Source organism: Fusarium pseudograminearum, chromosome 2 (assembly GCF_000303195.2).
Source record: "Fusarium pseudograminearum CS3096 chromosome 2, whole genome shotgun sequence".
NCBI classification, from domain to species: domain Eukaryota; kingdom Fungi; phylum Ascomycota; class Sordariomycetes; order Hypocreales; family Nectriaceae; genus Fusarium; species Fusarium pseudograminearum.
This window is the reverse complement of record NC_031952.1, coordinates 7,960,412-7,977,958: the sequence shown is the minus strand read 5'-3', so window position 1 is coordinate 7,977,958 and position 17,547 is coordinate 7,960,412. Positions and strand designations below refer to the sequence as shown.

Below are 17,547 nucleotides of genomic sequence, written 5' to 3'. Positions count from 1 at the left end.
TCACCGACCCAACTACTAATCCGCCCCTTACCAGCTTATCTATGGGAGAGCGGACGGGATCCCGAGTTCTCTGATAGGTATGGTCGTATGTGCTTGACTGTCGGCCAAGATTAGTATATAGCATCGACCATGATGGTCAAGCTGTAGGTTGTCTCCCATCAACGCTGAACTCTGCAATAAGCTTAATAATGTGTATTCCTCTTAAGGTGTAATCGGAAACAATTAATAATATCACATCAGAACCCCTTAGCTTGCCAGTCGAGGTCGTCATCTTATGCACTCAACTCCACGACTCGGTCGTCATGGTAGCAAAATGTCATCACCTCGGGCGTCACTCCCATCCTCTACCCAACGAAGGTTCAGGGTTCCGTTTTGTCAGCGGGTTTTGAGAAGGATAAGGTAAGTCCGCTAATCCCAAGGAGGCAATTATTTCCCACATCGAAGATCCACACCTGTTCGCCAAGAACAACAGATGCAACCGAGATTTGGAATCGGAACTGTAAAGTAAATATGTATATCTTCTTCCTGCATCCGTGGCTTGAGACTTCAATATACACATTGTGAATATAACGTTTTGTTTTCCCCTTGTTTCTTGTTCAGAATGGCAGCAGACGTTATGAGCCGGCCAGACGAAGAAAACACCGGTGTCCGGGCCGGAGATGGAAGCCGGGATTCGTCAGTTGATGTTGAGAAACTCGGCCGTCAACGACCAGAAGTGTTCAAGTCGATATGGTCTGAACTAGGGTTTGGGTTCTCTGTATTCTGCTCCATGCTGTTGGCAGTAAGTTGTATTCCACTCAACCTTCTTCTAGATAACGCCTCTAGATACTGACATCATCAGGAATTCTTCGTCAGTGGATTCCATGTCATCCTTCCACCATTGTCTGAAGAGCTCGAAATACCTGCTGCGTCGCAGACATGGCCTTCAAGTGTCTTCTCCCTCGTCACGGGTGCCATGCTGCTTCCCATGGGTCGATTGGGTGACATGTATGGTGGCTATCTGGTGTACAACGCTGGTCTATTGTGGTTCTTTCTGTGGGCTCTCATCGCAGGCTTCAGTAAGAACTACATGATGCTGATCTTCTGCCGAGCTCTGCAGGGTCTTGGTCCTGCTGCGTACCTACCTGGTGGCGTTATGCTGATGGGGAAAATATACCGTCCTGGACCTCGAAAGAACCTCGTCTTTGCTCTGTATGGTAGCTTCGCGCCTCTCGGTAGGTTGAGCGATGTATCCAAAACACATAGAATACCGCTAATATTAGTCAAGGGTTCTTCTTGGGCATCTTTGTTGGTGGTCTATCCGCAGAGTTTCTCAATTGGAGGTGGTACTTTTGGATTGGTACCATCATCTTTGCCGTTGTGTGTGGAATCTCACTGGTCGCCGTCCCCTTCGACTACCGCGATCGAAAGGTCGATATCCCCATGGACTGGTGGGGAGTTGGAACAATCGTGCCGGGCCTTCTCCTCATTGTTTACTCTCTGACCGATAGCTCTCATGCTCCCAATGGTTGGGCGACGCCGTACATCATCGTGACATTGATACTGGGCGTCATGTTCCTGACAGCCGCATGGTATGTCGAGACCCGCAAGGCTCCTGTTCCATTACTGCCGGCCGACCTCTTTGAACCAAAGGGTATGAAGCGTTTTTTGGCCGTTCTCTTCATGGCCTTCGGTACCTTTGGACTCTTCCTCTTTTACTCGAGTTTCTACATGGAATTGGTGCTGCACAAATCACCGCTCACCACGGCTGTCTGGTATATTCCCATGTGTGTAGGTGGTCTCATCATCGGCACCGTAGGAGGGTTTACACTCCACTTCCTACCAGGCCGCGTATTACTTTTCATCTCGTCCATGGCCAATGCCATCTGCATGTTGCTGTTCGCGCTCATGCCCGAAAACCCGAATTATTGGGCATGGGTATTCCCCAGCATGGTCTGCTGCACTCTCGGTATCGATATCACTTTCACAGTCAGTAACATCTTCTTGACAACCAACATGCCGAGTCATCGACAAGGACTCGCAGGCGCTTTGATCAACAGTGTTCTTTTCTTAGGAATCAGCTTCTTCCTCGGTATTGCCGATATTGCTGTTGCAGAGACGTCAGAGCTGGGGCTTCGAAAAAGTTACAAGGTGGCATTTTGGCTGGCATTTGGTGTGGCAAGTATTCCTTTACTATTTATTCCATTCCTCAACATCGGGTCTGCTAAGAGCGACCTTACAATGGAGGAGCGGCAGAGATTGGAGAACCCACAACGGTCAACGGAAGAGCCGGAGAGGGATCGAGAAGCGAAGACTTCAGCATGAAGTGTATCTCGGCTGGTGGATAGTTCGGGGATTGAGGACCCAACTTTGGAGCGATGAATAATAGGGCTGCATTTGATACAAAGCCGGCATTGAATACAGCGTGTTATTTGTCTAAATTCTATATCACGGATAGTCGGTGGAATAATATTACTTGACATATTATCGAAAATCGAGCAGTGAAATTAGTCAAGGATCATTGGTGAGTAAACAAGACCCTAAATATCACCGAAATTGAATAGCAGACCTTACATATTGCATCGGAACGGGACCACAACTGCCGCTGTCGTTTCACACGAACCATAACTACCAACCCGGGTATGGGATAAGATGCCGACTGTAACAATAAACTCGCGATGTTACTCTACCATTCGGAGCGCCTTATAATATTCCTTACGCTGAGTTTTCTGTTGTTTCTTGTTTACGGTGCCCTTCATTTTAGAGTAGCAGTCAACGATGCAGAGGACCACATGCCCCTGCATGAAATGACCAAATCGCAACGTTTCCCCTGCGTGTTCACTCGTTTGATTAACAAGGATTCAACGTGGGCGCCAGGGGGTCAGGGACGCCACAGAGTGTGTTTTGTGCAACAGTGGCTGGCAAAGAGGTGGTGAAACCAGCGGGCGGCAGATAGTGCAGTTGTTGAGAGGGGACGTTGGGGGAGGAGGTTTATCGTTTTCTTGAGGCTTAGCAACGGTTGGTGATCAATAGAGACGTTTCGATGTTGAGACCGCTATAAATTGATCCCTGTCGAAATGGCCCAGAGGTCTGGTGTGCCCATTAAAACCCCTGTCGATGATCGAGATGTTGCAGCATTCTTGGTACTGATAAGACAAGATGTGACTTGGCGCTGATTCACTCGCCTTGTAAGGTCACCTTGGGAGCGGCACAGCAAGACATGAGCTCAAGGTTGAAGCTTGGGATCGTCATAGTTGACCAATATCTTGGTTTGCTGCATAATACACCGTACTTTGGTAGAGATCCATTGCTTCAGCCAAGCCATGCCTCCGGCTTATGAAAGGTAGAGCGGAGTCTAGCGTTAGGGGGAAAAAACTGGAATAGAGATGCATGTGAACCTATGGGAATGTCTGCAAGCCATGAGTTACAAGGACTGCAAACCTGGCTAAAGGTGGGCTCCGGTAGGTAGAGTTGGCGTTTGCCATGAAATCAATCCTCTGCCGTTTCCGGGGAACAGACGCAAAAACAGGGCAGAACGTGGCCCAAGATGGTGGGTATCAATCCAATTGAGTTTTCGATTGGGCAAGACTATTGGATGTTTAACAACAGTCTCTTTTCTCAAAAAGTGACTTTGAACACATCCATCTTGTTGATCATGAAGAGAGAGAATCTGGGGGATAAGCACAAAAGTCTCCGCAAGCGAAACGTGGAAAGTGAGACATGCCGAGAGAGAAAAGTCTTCTCTTTGTTCGTTTCTTTTTTTACCATGTTAGATCATTGGTCACTGCTAAGAGAGAAGGATGATTTGTGTGGATACGATGAGGTTTCCGATGCTTGTTAGGTTACAACGATCGAATAATAGGTAACAAAAGAGAGAGAAAAGACCCATAGTTTGCATCGCGATCCGGAGCGTCTGTCATTACTGATTTTTTGTTCAATTCCGAAAGAAAACGCGTTGCTTTTCGCCATGATCTACCATGTAGACTTCATCGGCTATGCTGATCATGGAAGTGCCGTACTGGTTGATGCATCTTTCAGCTGCAAGCCTTATTATTTTCTGGTCCAACATATGCAGTGGCTTGCCTTTAGAGGCATGTTAAAGTTAGGCTTATTTATCCAGGCGGCTGCAGGTAAAACAAAAGTTAATTACAGAGAGTAGTTTAATGTAGAGTAGATGTGTGACAGACAATCTACCAACCCCATCCAAGAGCTCACTCTTGTCTCTTTTTTAGAGTTTGCCATTATTTACTTTCCCCTAGTCAACGACCGACAGCTTTCTGATGCAACTGTACGACTCGAGTAGAGAGAAAAGAGGTCTTGACTTAATCGATGAATTTGTCCCACTTGAGTCAAACGGGCGAAACAAACAACTTCCAACTTTTTCCCTCCTCCACCACAACGACATCCACTCTCTGTCTCTCTCGCATCAAGACCAATTCGTCTGTCTTTCTTGTCCAACAATCAAATCTCTCTCTTTCGCTCTCGTTACCTGCTTTCGTACCACCTTGACCGACCCTTTATTTCGTGCTTTGCTTTTTGTACGCTTTGGTCTTGCGTCCCGTCCTACCTGAAGATCAGACCGTGCACTGCACTTGTCAACACCTGATTTTGGTTGGTTGCTTATTTTATATTGATTTGGTTCAGTCAAGCTGTTGCAAGCCAGTCAGTCTCTTGTTACACTGCGCATGCAAATGCAAGTGCGAATGTTCTCTCTGTCAGGTACGGTCTCTTCTTTGATAGCCACGTTTTCCCCCTCGTCTCGTTTCATCTCATCTCATTTCACATCTGCTGTCTGTCTTATGTTACGGGCCTTTCCGCTTGTGCCTGGCTTTGGCTCGGCATGTACCTGGGATCATCCTGTCTTTCCATGCGACGTGCCCCGGTTGGTAGCGAAACACCAGGATTACCTTACCTTGGCTTGTGCACGCTACACTAAAACTACAATTTGATGAATCGTCCTCTTTGTCAGTGCCAGTCTGTGCTGCACCACAGATGCAGAGAATCCTATACTTTTCAGTCCTTCCAGTCTTGTTTTCTATCCAAATTGACTTTCATCCTCCTTTCACTTTCCTTTCCTTTCCCGCTTTGTTCCCGCTTGTACACAAGCAAGGATCTCCTTCTAATATCCGTCTTCCGTCAGACTTGGGTATAGTCTAATCCTACTTCTAGTCTCTGCCGCGCTGTCTCGATAATCTCGACAGCTTCTGGAGTGCTGCGCGCGAACCCCTCAATCCTTGACACCGGTTTCCCGCTATCACAAAGCTACTCTCAAAATTGCGACGCCTGCAGCCAGCTATCTTCAAACTTCACACCGACTACAACTCACTATATCATGGGATGCTCGCCCGTGACCTGACATTACCACACTTCCAACTGCAGCTCGATAACGACTGATTGTGCATTCGCTGTTGTGCTGTGCCGTTCAGAATCGGGTACTTTCTACGAATCTCCGCCAATCTTGTCTATTTTCATCCACTTGCTTGCCTGTTCCAGCGCAATCTGGATGCACGCCGCATCCTTGGTGATAAGAATCAACACAAAGGCGCCAGTTTCCCTGCCTCGTTCGGTTGGCGCAGGATCGCATCGACTTGCACCCTCACCAATCAGTCATCATGACTTCTTCAAAGGCGACGATGTCCCATGACGGCCAAGAAATCGATGAGGCCCCAGACGCATCCCTCCTCCTCTCTTCTCCTCTTTCAACTCCCCTCACCACAAGCCCGGAGCTGGTCTCAATTCAGTCGCTGGCCGACCAAAACCCGACACCACTCAGCATGATGGACGACTCATGTTTCCTCGACATTGACAAGTGCATCTCGACTGGTCTCGAGGCGGGCAGTGTTAGTGCTCCAGCTAGTGTCGACAAGACCGCAGCGACATCCAACCAATCACCGTCGAATTCAGTGGAGTTACCTGCTACAACTAAAGATCCCAGCACCCACAGCCAGCGCAGCGCAGATCTTCCTCGACCTAAAGAGACTGCAGATGACGGAAACGCCGAACCGACACGTGCCGCTGACGATGGTAATGTTCCTTATTCAACTGGGAAGGATTCCAATTCACAATTAATTCTAGGTGGTCAATCGAGCTACAAGTCTCAAGAAATCGCCCAAACAGGCCATTCGAAAAACGGTGCATCGCAAGCGCAGCCAAAAGTCATTTCGCCGTCTGCTTTAAATACGACAGGCTTGTCCTCCCAAAATAGCAACGCCCCATCAAACGCCGCCGACCCTGCTCTTGGTTTCAGGGGCCTTCATTCCGATCAGCACGAGTATCGAATAGATAGTTCGACCAGATATTACAGTCAATACGAGACTGCTTCAGCACCCACAGGGCCCTCATCTGCGGGAGCGCTCCCTGCGCGAGGGACAGCCACAGCACCCGCACAGACAAGCAGCCACTACACTGCTACTCAAAGCGCCACCCGGGCCATGTCCAGTACCACCTCCACTAGCAACAATTCTGTCCCCCCTGGGCATCAAAGACACCGCAACGATCATTCCTCACACGACAACGGCTTTCCTCCCTCACACAATACATCCCTTTCTTCTCGGTCAAGCGGCATCAAACTTGATACAAGTTTTATAAGGCCGACGCCAAGACCAATCGTCCACACCGCCCCCGACTCTCCATCCCTTAATATCAAACATCCAACTCCCGACATTACCTCCCAGGCACGATCCGGAGCCTACGTTGGTAACATCGCCCAACTCGAAGCGACTGCCGAACGGCTGTCTATGACAAGTTCCATCGACGATGCGATCCGAGATCTACACACTGAACTAAAGCGATCCGACAGTCGACGTTCCTCTATACTTGCTGCCAGTCTCAAAGCCTCAGGGTCCATTGACGATTACACCAACAATCCCGGTTCCGCTGTCGAACAACTAAGACGACATCCATCCATCGCTTCCTCCATCGTTTCAACCAACAACGCTGCACGCCACGGTGGTTATTCCCCCGCTGGATACGTACTTTCTCCGAACCACTCCTTTACCGGGCGACTCAGATCAGGATCCAAGAACTCGGCAGGCCGACCAGACTTTGATCTCGATTCCGTCTTATCACGACACGGCCCCGGCAAGGCATCTGTCAGGAGTGTTCGCTCTACAAAGGTTTCTCTTGCAGAGATTTCAGAATCCGAACCTATTGCCCTAACCCAAGACGTCCTCGACATGGCTGACAAGGCCCCTGCCAAGAACCCTGAGGGCGACTCCCTATTACCTGAGGAGCTCCGTGACGCCAACATGCCCGCTACAGATGTTTTCCAGAACATGATGGGAGATGATGACTTTATGGATGCCACAAAAAAACGCCCGCATGCCGGTGCAAATACTGGTCACCAGGAGTCCCGAGATCCCCAACGGCCCGGAAGTTCGCACTCAGACACAACCTTCCAACAATGTCAAGATGCGTTTGGCGATTTCGATGGTGTTCACTGGGTTCCCGATCAAGATGATCCTTACGCTCCTCCGAACGATGTAGAGCCCCAACCTCAACACCAAGCTGCACACCGACCCGCCCCACGTCCAGACATCCGGCCCCAATCGTACATGGACCCCGAATCGGGTCAACAGATGCTCTACTACCCAGCTCGTGTCCCTGCTATGCTCAACTTGCCCCCCAAGCTCTCGAACAAGCCCAAGGCCAACGAGAGGAACAAGCGACGCTCCCAGGTTATGAGTGCTATGTTTGACGGTGGCAGAAAATCGCAGGTTATGGATGCTCCAGCTCCAGAGCGGGATACAACTAGAGACTCTTGGCTACCCGATCCTCTTGCTGGTCACCGAGCATCATTCATTGCCCTGACATCTGATGAGCTTAGGGAACTAGGTCAACAACCAGATCCAGCTCGTTCTGTGCACTCAGAGCATGATGCCGCCCCTGCTGTACAACCTGAACCCACTGCTGATTCGTCGGTTGAAACATTGAGGCGTCCTCAGAAGCTATCCAAGAAGAATCCTGATGACCGAAACACGAGAATGTCAAATCTGCCACCTCAACTGAGAGCAAGTGCCTACTTTGATCTCCCCGATAACACACAGCCAGATATCGAAGTCAAGGACGGATCAGCAATGGCCACCCTCGAAAGTATTCTGGACGCTTCTGCCAATGCGCCTGTCAGTGCATTTACCGATCACGAGCGTGCCGGCAGGCTCGGAAAGGAGGTCTACGGCAAGGAAAAGAAGCGTGCATCGGTTGCTCCATCCGCCGCTCTCCAGCCCGAACCTGACAAAAAGCATGCCAGGAAACGCTCTTCATTTCTGTGGCTTGGCAAACGTCACAGTCATGTCAGTGATGACAACAAGGATCAAAAGGCCCAATCAGAGTCTGGATTGGGACCAGTCAACGCAGACACTAACGCTGCTGAGCACGACGGCTTGGCTCGCAGCGTAGATGGTCGCGGGGACGGGCATAGTGATGATGAGCAGGGTGTCAAGGACGATGATTCTGATGCTTCGGTTGAAGAAGAGGGCTACCATGGGCCCCCAACAACACTACTTGCTGAACTCCAGCTACGTAAACAGCAGCAGAAGGAGCGTACCCAGCGAACATTCCCGGGTGGTATGCACGCAACCTTGTTGGAGATGGATGCTGTTGCCGAGACCCAAAAGAAAGCAAGGAACACCAAGCGTATCAACCTGGCCTGGGAAGAGGGTCAAGCACAGCCTGTCGATGAGAACTCTGACGATGAGGATATACCCCTAGCTGTCATCGCAGCCCGCAACCAGGGCGCAAAGAATGTTATGGATCTCAACCGCCCCATAGGTTTGATGGAGCGTCGTGAGATGGAAGAGAACGAACCCCTCAGTCATCGTCGGGCCCGCCTCCATGGTCAAGATCCTCGATCTATGGTTATCACCAACCGACCAAGCATGAACAACCTCAGTGCTAATTATCTCCCTACAACACCTCACTCTGTGCAGAACGCATCTCCCGAGCCCGATGATGAGTTCGAAGGAGAGACACTTGCGGACAGGAAAAAGCGCCTTGCTGCCAAAGAAGAGGCCGAGAATCTGTTGCCTAAGGCCCGAGCTGTCAGTGGTGCCTTCTCCATTGAACTTCTTAACCAATTTGAGGACCCTGAGGAGAAGAAAAAGAAGGAGGAGGAGAGCAAGCCCAAGTCTGGTGAGGAGGAAACATTGGGTCAACGCCGCCGTCGCCTGCAAGCTGAGCGTGAGGCCCGTGAACGGGAAATGAGCTTCAACCAGCTGAGCGCAACTTCTGAGGAGCCCCCAGTACCAGTACCTGGAGTCAACGGTCACATGCATCAGATGTCGAGCGTTCTTTCTGCTCATCCTAAGAGGAGCGTGAATGAGGCCATGGCAGAGCGCGAGCGTCTTGAGCGTGAGAGAAGACTAGTCAGAGAAGGTGACGCGAGGATGGCAGCCTACAGAAACCAAATGCCTCAAGCTTTGGGACAAGCGGGCAATGCCAGTTCTGGCGGTTACCGTGGCGGTACCTTCAACAATGGCCTTGGTGGCCAGAACTCTCAAGCTGCTATGTCTTCGCCAGCTCTTCATACCCAGATTTTCAACCAGCCAGCTCTTAACCATCGAAAGAGTGCCGTGTTTAGCACATACGGTACCCCAATGCAGCCAGCTGGGTACGGCGCTGGCGGTATGAGCGTTTATGGTGGGAACATGATGCAGCCTGGTATGCCAATGCCTGGTCAAGCTGGCCCTACCAACAGAATTGAACAGTGGCGCCAGGGTGTTCTCCCTTGAGAAACTTGACTTGCCTGTTTCAACGCGAAACAGTCATTAACCCAACCGAGAGACAACTCTTAAATCACAATTTTGTTTTAATACATTTGAGGAAACATAGAAGACGGGGAATAAAGCGCATGGTATGGCTATCGATATGGTGTTTGGTGTATCTTGATAGAGGACTGGAGATGATGGACGGTATTTACATATTCAGGGACTTTGCTTTTTCTCGTTCAGCATGGCACCTAGCATGGCATGGCGCTGGGAATACTTGTAAAGCTGGAAGGACAGCTATTTTTAAAACAAGGAAACAATTTATTCATTCATAATATGTCTGTTTCTACAATTGTATTCTGGTGGCATCTACTTTTAAGATCAAGAACATGAACGATGACATGAACAAATCTGCTTTCAACCCGTGTATTAGAAGCGAATGCAGAGTGTGGGGAGGTATCAACTCGTCATATTGCCAAAACAAAGATACAGGAAAATCAAAGCAACCCAATGTCTAAAAAGACCAACGCCAGGATGTTAACAAGCCGTTATCCCCCCTTTCCCCCTTTTTTCACTCTTCTACATACTTTTCGTCCAGATCCATTCATCTCCTCTTGCTAAAGTTGGAGGCAGTCTTTTGCAATTTGGACGGTGGTGCAGCTGCGGCTTCGACATCGCTCTCCTCATCCTCGCCCATGGAATCGTCCACATCCTCGTGGTTGACCTCATCCTCGTCGAGGGACTCCTCGGCATCGCTATCAGCTTCCTCGCCGGCTGACTCCTCCTCATCATCAGAATCGCCGACAAAGCCGTTGGTGATGGGAACGTCATCGTCTGAATCGTCGAAATCACCATCCAGGGCGCCGCGCCTTCGGCCAGGTGTGCGTGCAGCTTCGTCTTCACCCTCAACCCAGATAACATCCTCATCGTCGTCAGAGTCTGAGTCGCCGCTGTTGTTAAGACCGCTGTAAACCCTGCGTCGGAGCTTCATCTGGCACTCGAGCATTTCGAGCTTACCCTTTAGGGCAAGAAGGCTGGAGAGACCCTTTGCGCGCTCGGAGAGAACCTTTTGCAGACCGCTGAGGCTCTGGAGAACCTTGGGCTGCGATGCGAGAGCACCACCGTGGGCGATCAGTGTCCAGTTAACCCAAGCGACGAGGGCACCAGCACGACCAGGACGGCGGTACAGGCGGGCTGCGAGCTTGGTGAGAAGGGTACCGGCGAGGGCGCTATCGAGGCGCTCAATGGTGTTGTGGACGGTGGCGAGATCGGTAGTGTGCAGGCAAGACTCGAGAAGGTCTGTGTCGTCGGTGCGAAGAGCCTGAGAAAGGACGGTAGCAAGAGACTGGTGACTGGGAGGCGCAACAGCGTTTCGCGTAGAGTGAGAAACAATTGTGCCGTTGATAGCTGAGGGAACATCAATGATGTCGTTCTCGACACGGAGAAGCTCTCCGAATGAAGGCGCTGCGCCATCCTCATCTTCGTCCTCGGCCTCGTCGTTGGACTTTTGCTTCACAAGCTTTGTGTTGGAGGCTTCCTCAGTGGGCTTCTGCTGCTCCTCAGTGAGGCTCTCAGCGTCGGAGAGATCTTCGTCGCTGTCGGCATCTGACGAGAGCTCAATGGTCTCGACCTGGGCTGATCCGTAGGCGTCGGGGCCGGCAATAGAGGTCTTTGACTCGTCGATGACGGCCTTGTTGGGGATTCGAGCGCTGGTTCGAGAAACAGGCGCAGCCAGCTTAACCGGCGCCTTGCGTTTTGTTGTCGACATTATGGGGGATAGAATACGAAGTTGTTTAAGCGGGCGCAGAAAGGAATATGGCCGGGTCGCGTGCAAGGATACTAATGGAATCAAAGGCAGAGATTCAAATCGAGAAGCAAGTCTGGTAGTGTTGGCTTTTGCGTCGCTGATAGCGCGGTTTCTCTATATTATTGAGAGAAAAGAATGATGTTGAGCGTTATCAATTGGAAAATTTGACGAAGCCGTCGCTCAGTCTCGAGTGAAGGAACTTTTTTTCTGGAACCTGAGCTTAACTCGGTGGTTGCCCCACAGCGAGATAAGATTAGAAATGTGTCACGTGCTAGAGCCACATCAAGCGCCACATGTCAACTGATGAGTGGCGTTGAGGAAGTCGTATCTAAACTTCAGTTTGGCAAGCCTTTCAATTACAGTGATTGGCTTGTTGGGCAAACGCAACCTTGATTGGACGAACTGCGTAGATAGTGGACTCGGAGATAGACTTTCCTTCCATTTCTCGGAAGGATCAACCTATCGTCCGTTACCATGAGAAAAAGAGTCACAAACAAACACAATTTCCAAAGGAATTGCGTCTCAGAGTACAGAAAACACATCAAGTTTGGGTATGACAAGCCATGTAAAAGCCCGTTGCCCTTGTTTGAAACGGGAACGCAGGGTCACATGACATCCACCTCTAAGCGGACCCGTGTTTCCCGGCTGGACCATGATGCGGTTTAGCTTCGATACAAGATTAAGATCCGGTGGTAAGCTATCATGGTTTATTGCATGATGAGTTGGTGACGAGTGACGACGCGACGCGAACGTGTAAGAGAAGTGTCGCGAAAGTTACAGCACGTGTCCTCAAGAGAAAGAGTTGGACCTTGAATATATCTCATTTTTTTCCAGGGATTTTCTTTCTCATTAAGTAAGAATGAGTTGATCCTTATTCGGACTTCTATTCTATTCATGCTTCATCTTCAGTCGAGGCGACCTCTTCCTTTCTTTTTGTTAAATTGGATCATCTTGTAAGACGCAGTGCTCGGGAAACACAGGTAATCCGGAACCGTCTGTAATCTTATCCGTGTCCTTTCGGAATAGAGGAGACCTTCCCTTTCTGATCATACTCAGGCTCTGTCTGCCACACTTGTTGGTCCATAAGGTTTGTATCAGGCTACAAGTTCTAGAGCTGCTGCATAAGATTGACAAAACGCTTTGTAATTTCAACTCGAATATCTTCCTGATTGTTCTGGTAATTACTCTCTATTGTCGATATTAAACATGATCAAATCTCATGAAACAAACTCGATGACAATGATACCCAACACCCAACCTCGCAGCCACAGCGTTCCCCAGCCACCAGCGATCATCGTGACAGGGAACCGAAGCTGGCCCGTGCGTTTCATCATCATCCCCTTTCAGTACAAACCTCGGACAAATAAATTTTTCCCCTTACCAAGTTTGCGCGCCCCGGTAGAGACAAGTCGATGGTTCAGCGGAGTTTCTTTTCTTCCCTCATAAATACCACCGCGCCTCCGACCGGGCAAAATTCACTGACGTGCACGCGCTTTTCCCTCAGAGGCTCCGAAACTCCCCCTAAAGCCAAACCCCCCCTTACCCCCCCTCCACGTTCTTCCGTTCCGGTTCCCGGTTCAAACAGAAGAAGAAAAAAGAGACACAGAGACAAGAGTCTAGGTACTCGCTCGCTCGCTGCCATCTGGGACCTGATTGCCCAGCACTGGCCACTCACGCAAGCCAAAAACAACCCTTCCCCCCTCTTGGCAACCACCTTGCACCTTTTTGAGGCTACTACAAGCACAAAAAGCACCTTCCGCGCCCCGATCACGATAAGAGCTTCTTTCAGTTCTTGTTGTTCTCGAAGCCGGCGATCACCACCAAAAAAAAAAAGTCAACTGCATCTGCATTTGCACTGCACCCACCATTGACTTTTATAATCAATAATAAGTCTTGCGACTACATATTAGTTTTGCGCTTGCACTGTTTTTTTATTTATTCTTTTTTTATTTGCTTCTTTTTCTTTTGGTCAACTTGACTCCGCTTTCTTCCCTCAGCTATACTGCACGCGAAGCTTACCTATCGCAACAATCACTCTCCAATTATTGTTGTCAGCGTCATTGCTTCGGCTCTATTACTCCTCTTTTGCAACTTGACCTACCTGGCTCCTACCTTGTATCCGGGTTACGACATCGGTCTTTGGTTATTGTTGCCGTCGCCTCCGCTTGCGCCTGCCCACCACCTGCCGCTAGGCCGCCAAAAATTCCAAAGCAGAGAAGCGCATAAAAGATCGCGACTCCCCGCCTTTCTTCAAACTCGCAATTGCGCGACGCGCCCCCATTCCAAAGTCTCCACCCAACCATCTCCATCGCGCATCAAAATCACATCGCCTACCTCTCGAATAACCTACGACTCACCTTGATACGTAAACGCATCGCTATTTCATGTCGCATCGGGTCAACTAAGTTACACTTATATTGACGCGCATTTATCGCGACCAGCCATTATGGCTTCACCCACCCCAGATGCCCCCGCCGCCGATTCTCCGTCGCGTGATGTCACCGCAGAGAAGGAACACAAGTCCGAAGTCAACGGGTAAGTTGCCCCTCAGTCTTGCTGGAGCGCGATGTGTTACCACATCGTCGCGATGCAGTCTCATCTTTCCCAGCATTCGCTGACTTTGTTGCTACCAGACATGCGACTCCTGATAAGCCAACCGACGCGCCTGAACCCACAACAGTAAACGGCAACGACAACGACAAGACCGAGGATCACCCAGTCGAGAACGGCGTGAGTAACGATGTCGAGATGGCGGATAGTGATGAGAAGAAGGCATCTCCATCTCCACCCAAGGAAGATGCTGTAGAGAGCGAGAACAAGTCGGACAGTGTCGACCAGGCAAAAGAGCTGGGCGATAAGGAGTCGGACGAACCTAAACCTGCTGAAGATAAGCCAGTTGCTGCATCGGAGGATGTCGACATGGCAGACGCTTCACCTTCAGACAAACCTCAAGATGACAAGCCTGCACAAGACGAATCTACTAAACCCCCCGTCGAGGAAGACGTCAAGGACGTTGATATGACAGAGAAGCCTTCTGATGCACCTGAGAACACAGACGCAACTGATGACAAGGCGACCGCGTCAAAAGATGCTGAAGCGATTACCTCCGAGGCTGATGAGCAGCCCACCAGTCTGTCTCAGCTTGCGATCGATGGCAATGATGCCGATGGCCCTAAGCCTTCTGTTGACAGCAATGATATTGACGCCCCCAAGCCATCCACCGAAGTGTCAATGCAAGATGCGCCGGCCCTTGACGTTTCCGCTAGCTCTAAAGTCGCACGCGAACGCGAAGAGGACTCCGCAGATGAACCTGCGCCCAAACGAGCCAAGACAGAGCCCAAGTCAGAGGAACCGGCCGACGCTATGCTGCCCGTTACCAAGACCGAAACAATTCCTAACGAGTCGGCTCCTGAGCAGGAAATTTCACGCTTCTCTGGCCTTGAGCTGTGGAACAACAAAGAATACAAGGACCAGAAGCTCACCAATCATCAGCGACGCGAGTTCCGCAAGGTGCTTGGACGTGTGAAGAAGACCAAATCAGGTGGACACTTCAAAGATTCTGTCGCAAAGTTGTGGCCACAGCTCGCCGATAGCTATCTGTCCAAAATCGACAAGCCTACTGACTTGTCCGAGATTGACCGAACTCTGCGCGATGCCGTTTACACCACCATTGGTGACTTCCAAAATGATTTGGCTCTCATGTATGACAACACTCAAACGTTCAATGGCACTTTACATGAGGTAACGACTTCTGCGTTCAACGCCATTCGAGACATTTGGGAAAACATCATCCAAATCCCTGCGGAAGAGATGGTCAAGCCCAAGTCTGCCCCTAAGCCAAAGCCTCCTCGCGAGCCGCGCATCAGCTCCCTGGGCGACACTGTCGCCCGTAAGCCATCTGTCGGACCAGGCACGAGTCCTGCTGCCGAGAGTGTGTCGTCAAAGCCAAGGCACGAGTCGCAAGAGGTTGCTGCTGCAGCAGCGGCGGCCTCAGAACTGCGTCGTGCTTCCAATGCAACTGAAGGTGACCGTCCCAAGAGAACTGTTCGTGCTCCCAAGTCCAAGGATATCGACTACACAACAAAGCCTTCGCGTAAGAAGCTCAAGCCTGAGTTGCAGTTTTCCGAGGAGGTATTGAGCGACATCATGCACCCAAAGAACACTGCCCTCAATTCCTGGTTCATGGACCCTGTTGATGCCGAAGGGTTGAACATCCCCCACTATTACTCCATCATCAAGAAACCTATGGATCTGAACAAGGTTTCCCGGATGCTGAAGAATGGTGAAATAACCAGTGTCAAGGACTTTGACAAGAATGTGCGGCTGATCTTTACCAACTGCTACACCTTCAACGGCAGTGTCGACCAAGGAAACGCGGTATCCTACGTAGCCTCCCAGTTGGAAGGATACTACAATGGTCTGATGAAGGAGAAAGATGCATGGCTGGCTAGGTATGCCAAGGCCAATGCTCCAGCCCCCAATGGCAGTGATGACGAGGATGAAGATGAGGATGAAGCTGAGGGCGATGCTGTTGAAGCCGCAGGCCCGCCTGGTGCCAACCCGACCAAGGAAGTGCATGACCTGGAGGCGAAGCTGCGAGAAGAGAGCAGTAAGCTTACCGACTTATACGCCGCTGAAGTGCCCAATGAAAGCATGATTCACATTCAGCAGACTATAGTCAACGTTGTACAGAATAGTCTTCTCAAGGCGAAGCAAGCTCTCAGTCAGCATCGGGCAAAGAATCCAGACAAGCCCGCCAAAAAGGCCGCCAAGCCTAGCAAGCCCAAGCCCAGTGGCTCTGTGCCTCGCAAGCCCAGCGGAACTCTGCCCCATCCTAAGAAGCCCAGTGGTACCAAGAAGGCTGCCACCAAGAAGACTCTGACAGCCGCAGATAAGGATTTGATTGCTTCGGCCATCAACGACCTTGACGGTGCACAACTCGATCGTGCTATCGATATCATCAAGCGGGACACAGGCCAAAACGTAAGTACCGACGGCGTCTCACAGCATCGAGCAATGCTAACATTTCTTTAGGAGAACAATGACGGAGAGCTGGAACTGGATATTGACCAGCTTAGCCACGAGGCATTACTCAAGCTCTGGGAGCTGTGTAGGAAGGTGCTCCCAGGATTTGGCAAGGACTCGAATGTGCCATCTTCTCCGGAGGCATCCCGAGCGGCGCCTCCTAAGCACTCTAAGACTTCGTCAACATCAGCGAAGCCCAAAAAGAATAAGCCCATGAGTGCTCGGGAGCAGGAAGAGCGCATAGCACAGCTTCGCGGCCTTCGCGATCTGTACAGACCTGGCCAAGAGCCCGGAGACGCCCAGCCTGTGCTGCAAGCCCCTACACCCACCGCCGAATCCAGTGATGAATCGGATTCGGAGGAGGAGTAAAGACAGATGACGTCGACTGATGGACGGATTGTATGAGTTGTATGACTTCCTTTTTGGGAGCGCCGTAGCTGAGTCGGCCGGAGAGCATGAGGCACCATTATACCCAGCCATATGGCTACACCAGGTGCCATGCTTGCTCAAAGGAGTGGCGCTGTATGGTCGACAATAATCGACGATACCGCCTCGGGCGAGGCAGGCGCAAGCCAAGGCTGATGAGATTGGTAATGAAGACGTCGTGACGGTTCCCCAGTATCTCTTGGTCTCTGTGAGCCAGCAAGTCGCGACGCACGAGCAGAGAGATAGGGTGCATCGCTAGAGGGAAAGACTTTCTGGTGGGAGAAAGTATCGAGGTAGTTTGGGAGCTAGCGATGAAGATTTTGGGGAGATACCCAAGCGAGCGGAAACGGTGACAGCACTACGGATACTTCTCATTGATGATATCCATATAAGTGGGTGGACGCAGTGGGCATCCAAGTACCGCTTATCGGGGGTGTGCTGTGTCGAATGTATAAAATAAATCAACTTCAGAACTTTGTGTCGTGATGATAGTGGTGATGTGATGCGATGTGCTGTATGTGCGCTGAATCCACGGTCAATGCCGTGTCATTGTTGTGGCTCTAGCAGCTACTGTTTGCTGGTGATGGGCGTGAAGCGAACCTTGGC

General features: G+C 50.6%; 4 protein-coding genes across 4 annotated transcripts, besides 2 other annotated features; 3 read left to right on the top strand and 1 right to left on the bottom strand.

Moving 5' to 3' along the window:
* Positions 1 to 601: 601 nt before the first annotated feature.
* Positions 602 to 2,304, top strand: FPSE_10239 (uncharacterized protein; the record flags this gene model as incomplete). The annotated part of the gene is made up of 3 exons (XM_009263356.1): positions 602 to 781; positions 842 to 1,214; positions 1,268 to 2,304. 3 exons carry the CDS (start codon positions 602 to 604, stop codon positions 2,302 to 2,304), a joined length of 1,590 nt encoding a protein of 529 aa, XP_009261631.1.
* Positions 2,305 to 4,732: 2,428 nt separating this feature from the next.
* Positions 4,733 to 4,761: a microsatellite.
* An 830-nt stretch (positions 4,762 to 5,591) lies between these two features.
* On the top strand, positions 5,592 to 9,707 carry FPSE_10238 (uncharacterized protein; the record flags this gene model as incomplete). The annotated part of the gene is made up of 1 exon (XM_009263355.1): positions 5,592 to 9,707. The coding sequence occupies one exon, from the start codon at positions 5,592 to 5,594 to the stop codon at positions 9,705 to 9,707; it is 4,116 nt and encodes a 1,371-aa protein (XP_009261630.1).
* Positions 9,708 to 10,287: 580 nt separating this feature from the next.
* FPSE_10237 (uncharacterized protein) lies at positions 10,288 to 11,451 on the bottom strand (the record flags this gene model as incomplete). The annotated part of the gene is made up of 1 exon (XM_009263354.1): positions 10,288 to 11,451. The coding sequence occupies one exon, from the start codon at positions 11,449 to 11,451 to the stop codon at positions 10,288 to 10,290; it is 1,164 nt and encodes a 387-aa protein (XP_009261629.1).
* Positions 11,452 to 13,416: 1,965 nt separating this feature from the next.
* Positions 13,417 to 13,457: a repeat region.
* A 479-nt stretch (positions 13,458 to 13,936) lies between these two features.
* Positions 13,937 to 16,884, top strand: FPSE_10236 (uncharacterized protein; the record flags this gene model as incomplete). Its single annotated transcript, XM_009263353.1, has 3 exons — positions 13,937 to 14,025; positions 14,124 to 16,473; positions 16,525 to 16,884. 3 exons carry the CDS (start codon positions 13,937 to 13,939, stop codon positions 16,882 to 16,884), a joined length of 2,799 nt encoding a protein of 932 aa, XP_009261628.1.
* Positions 16,885 to 17,547: the final 663 nt, after the last annotated feature.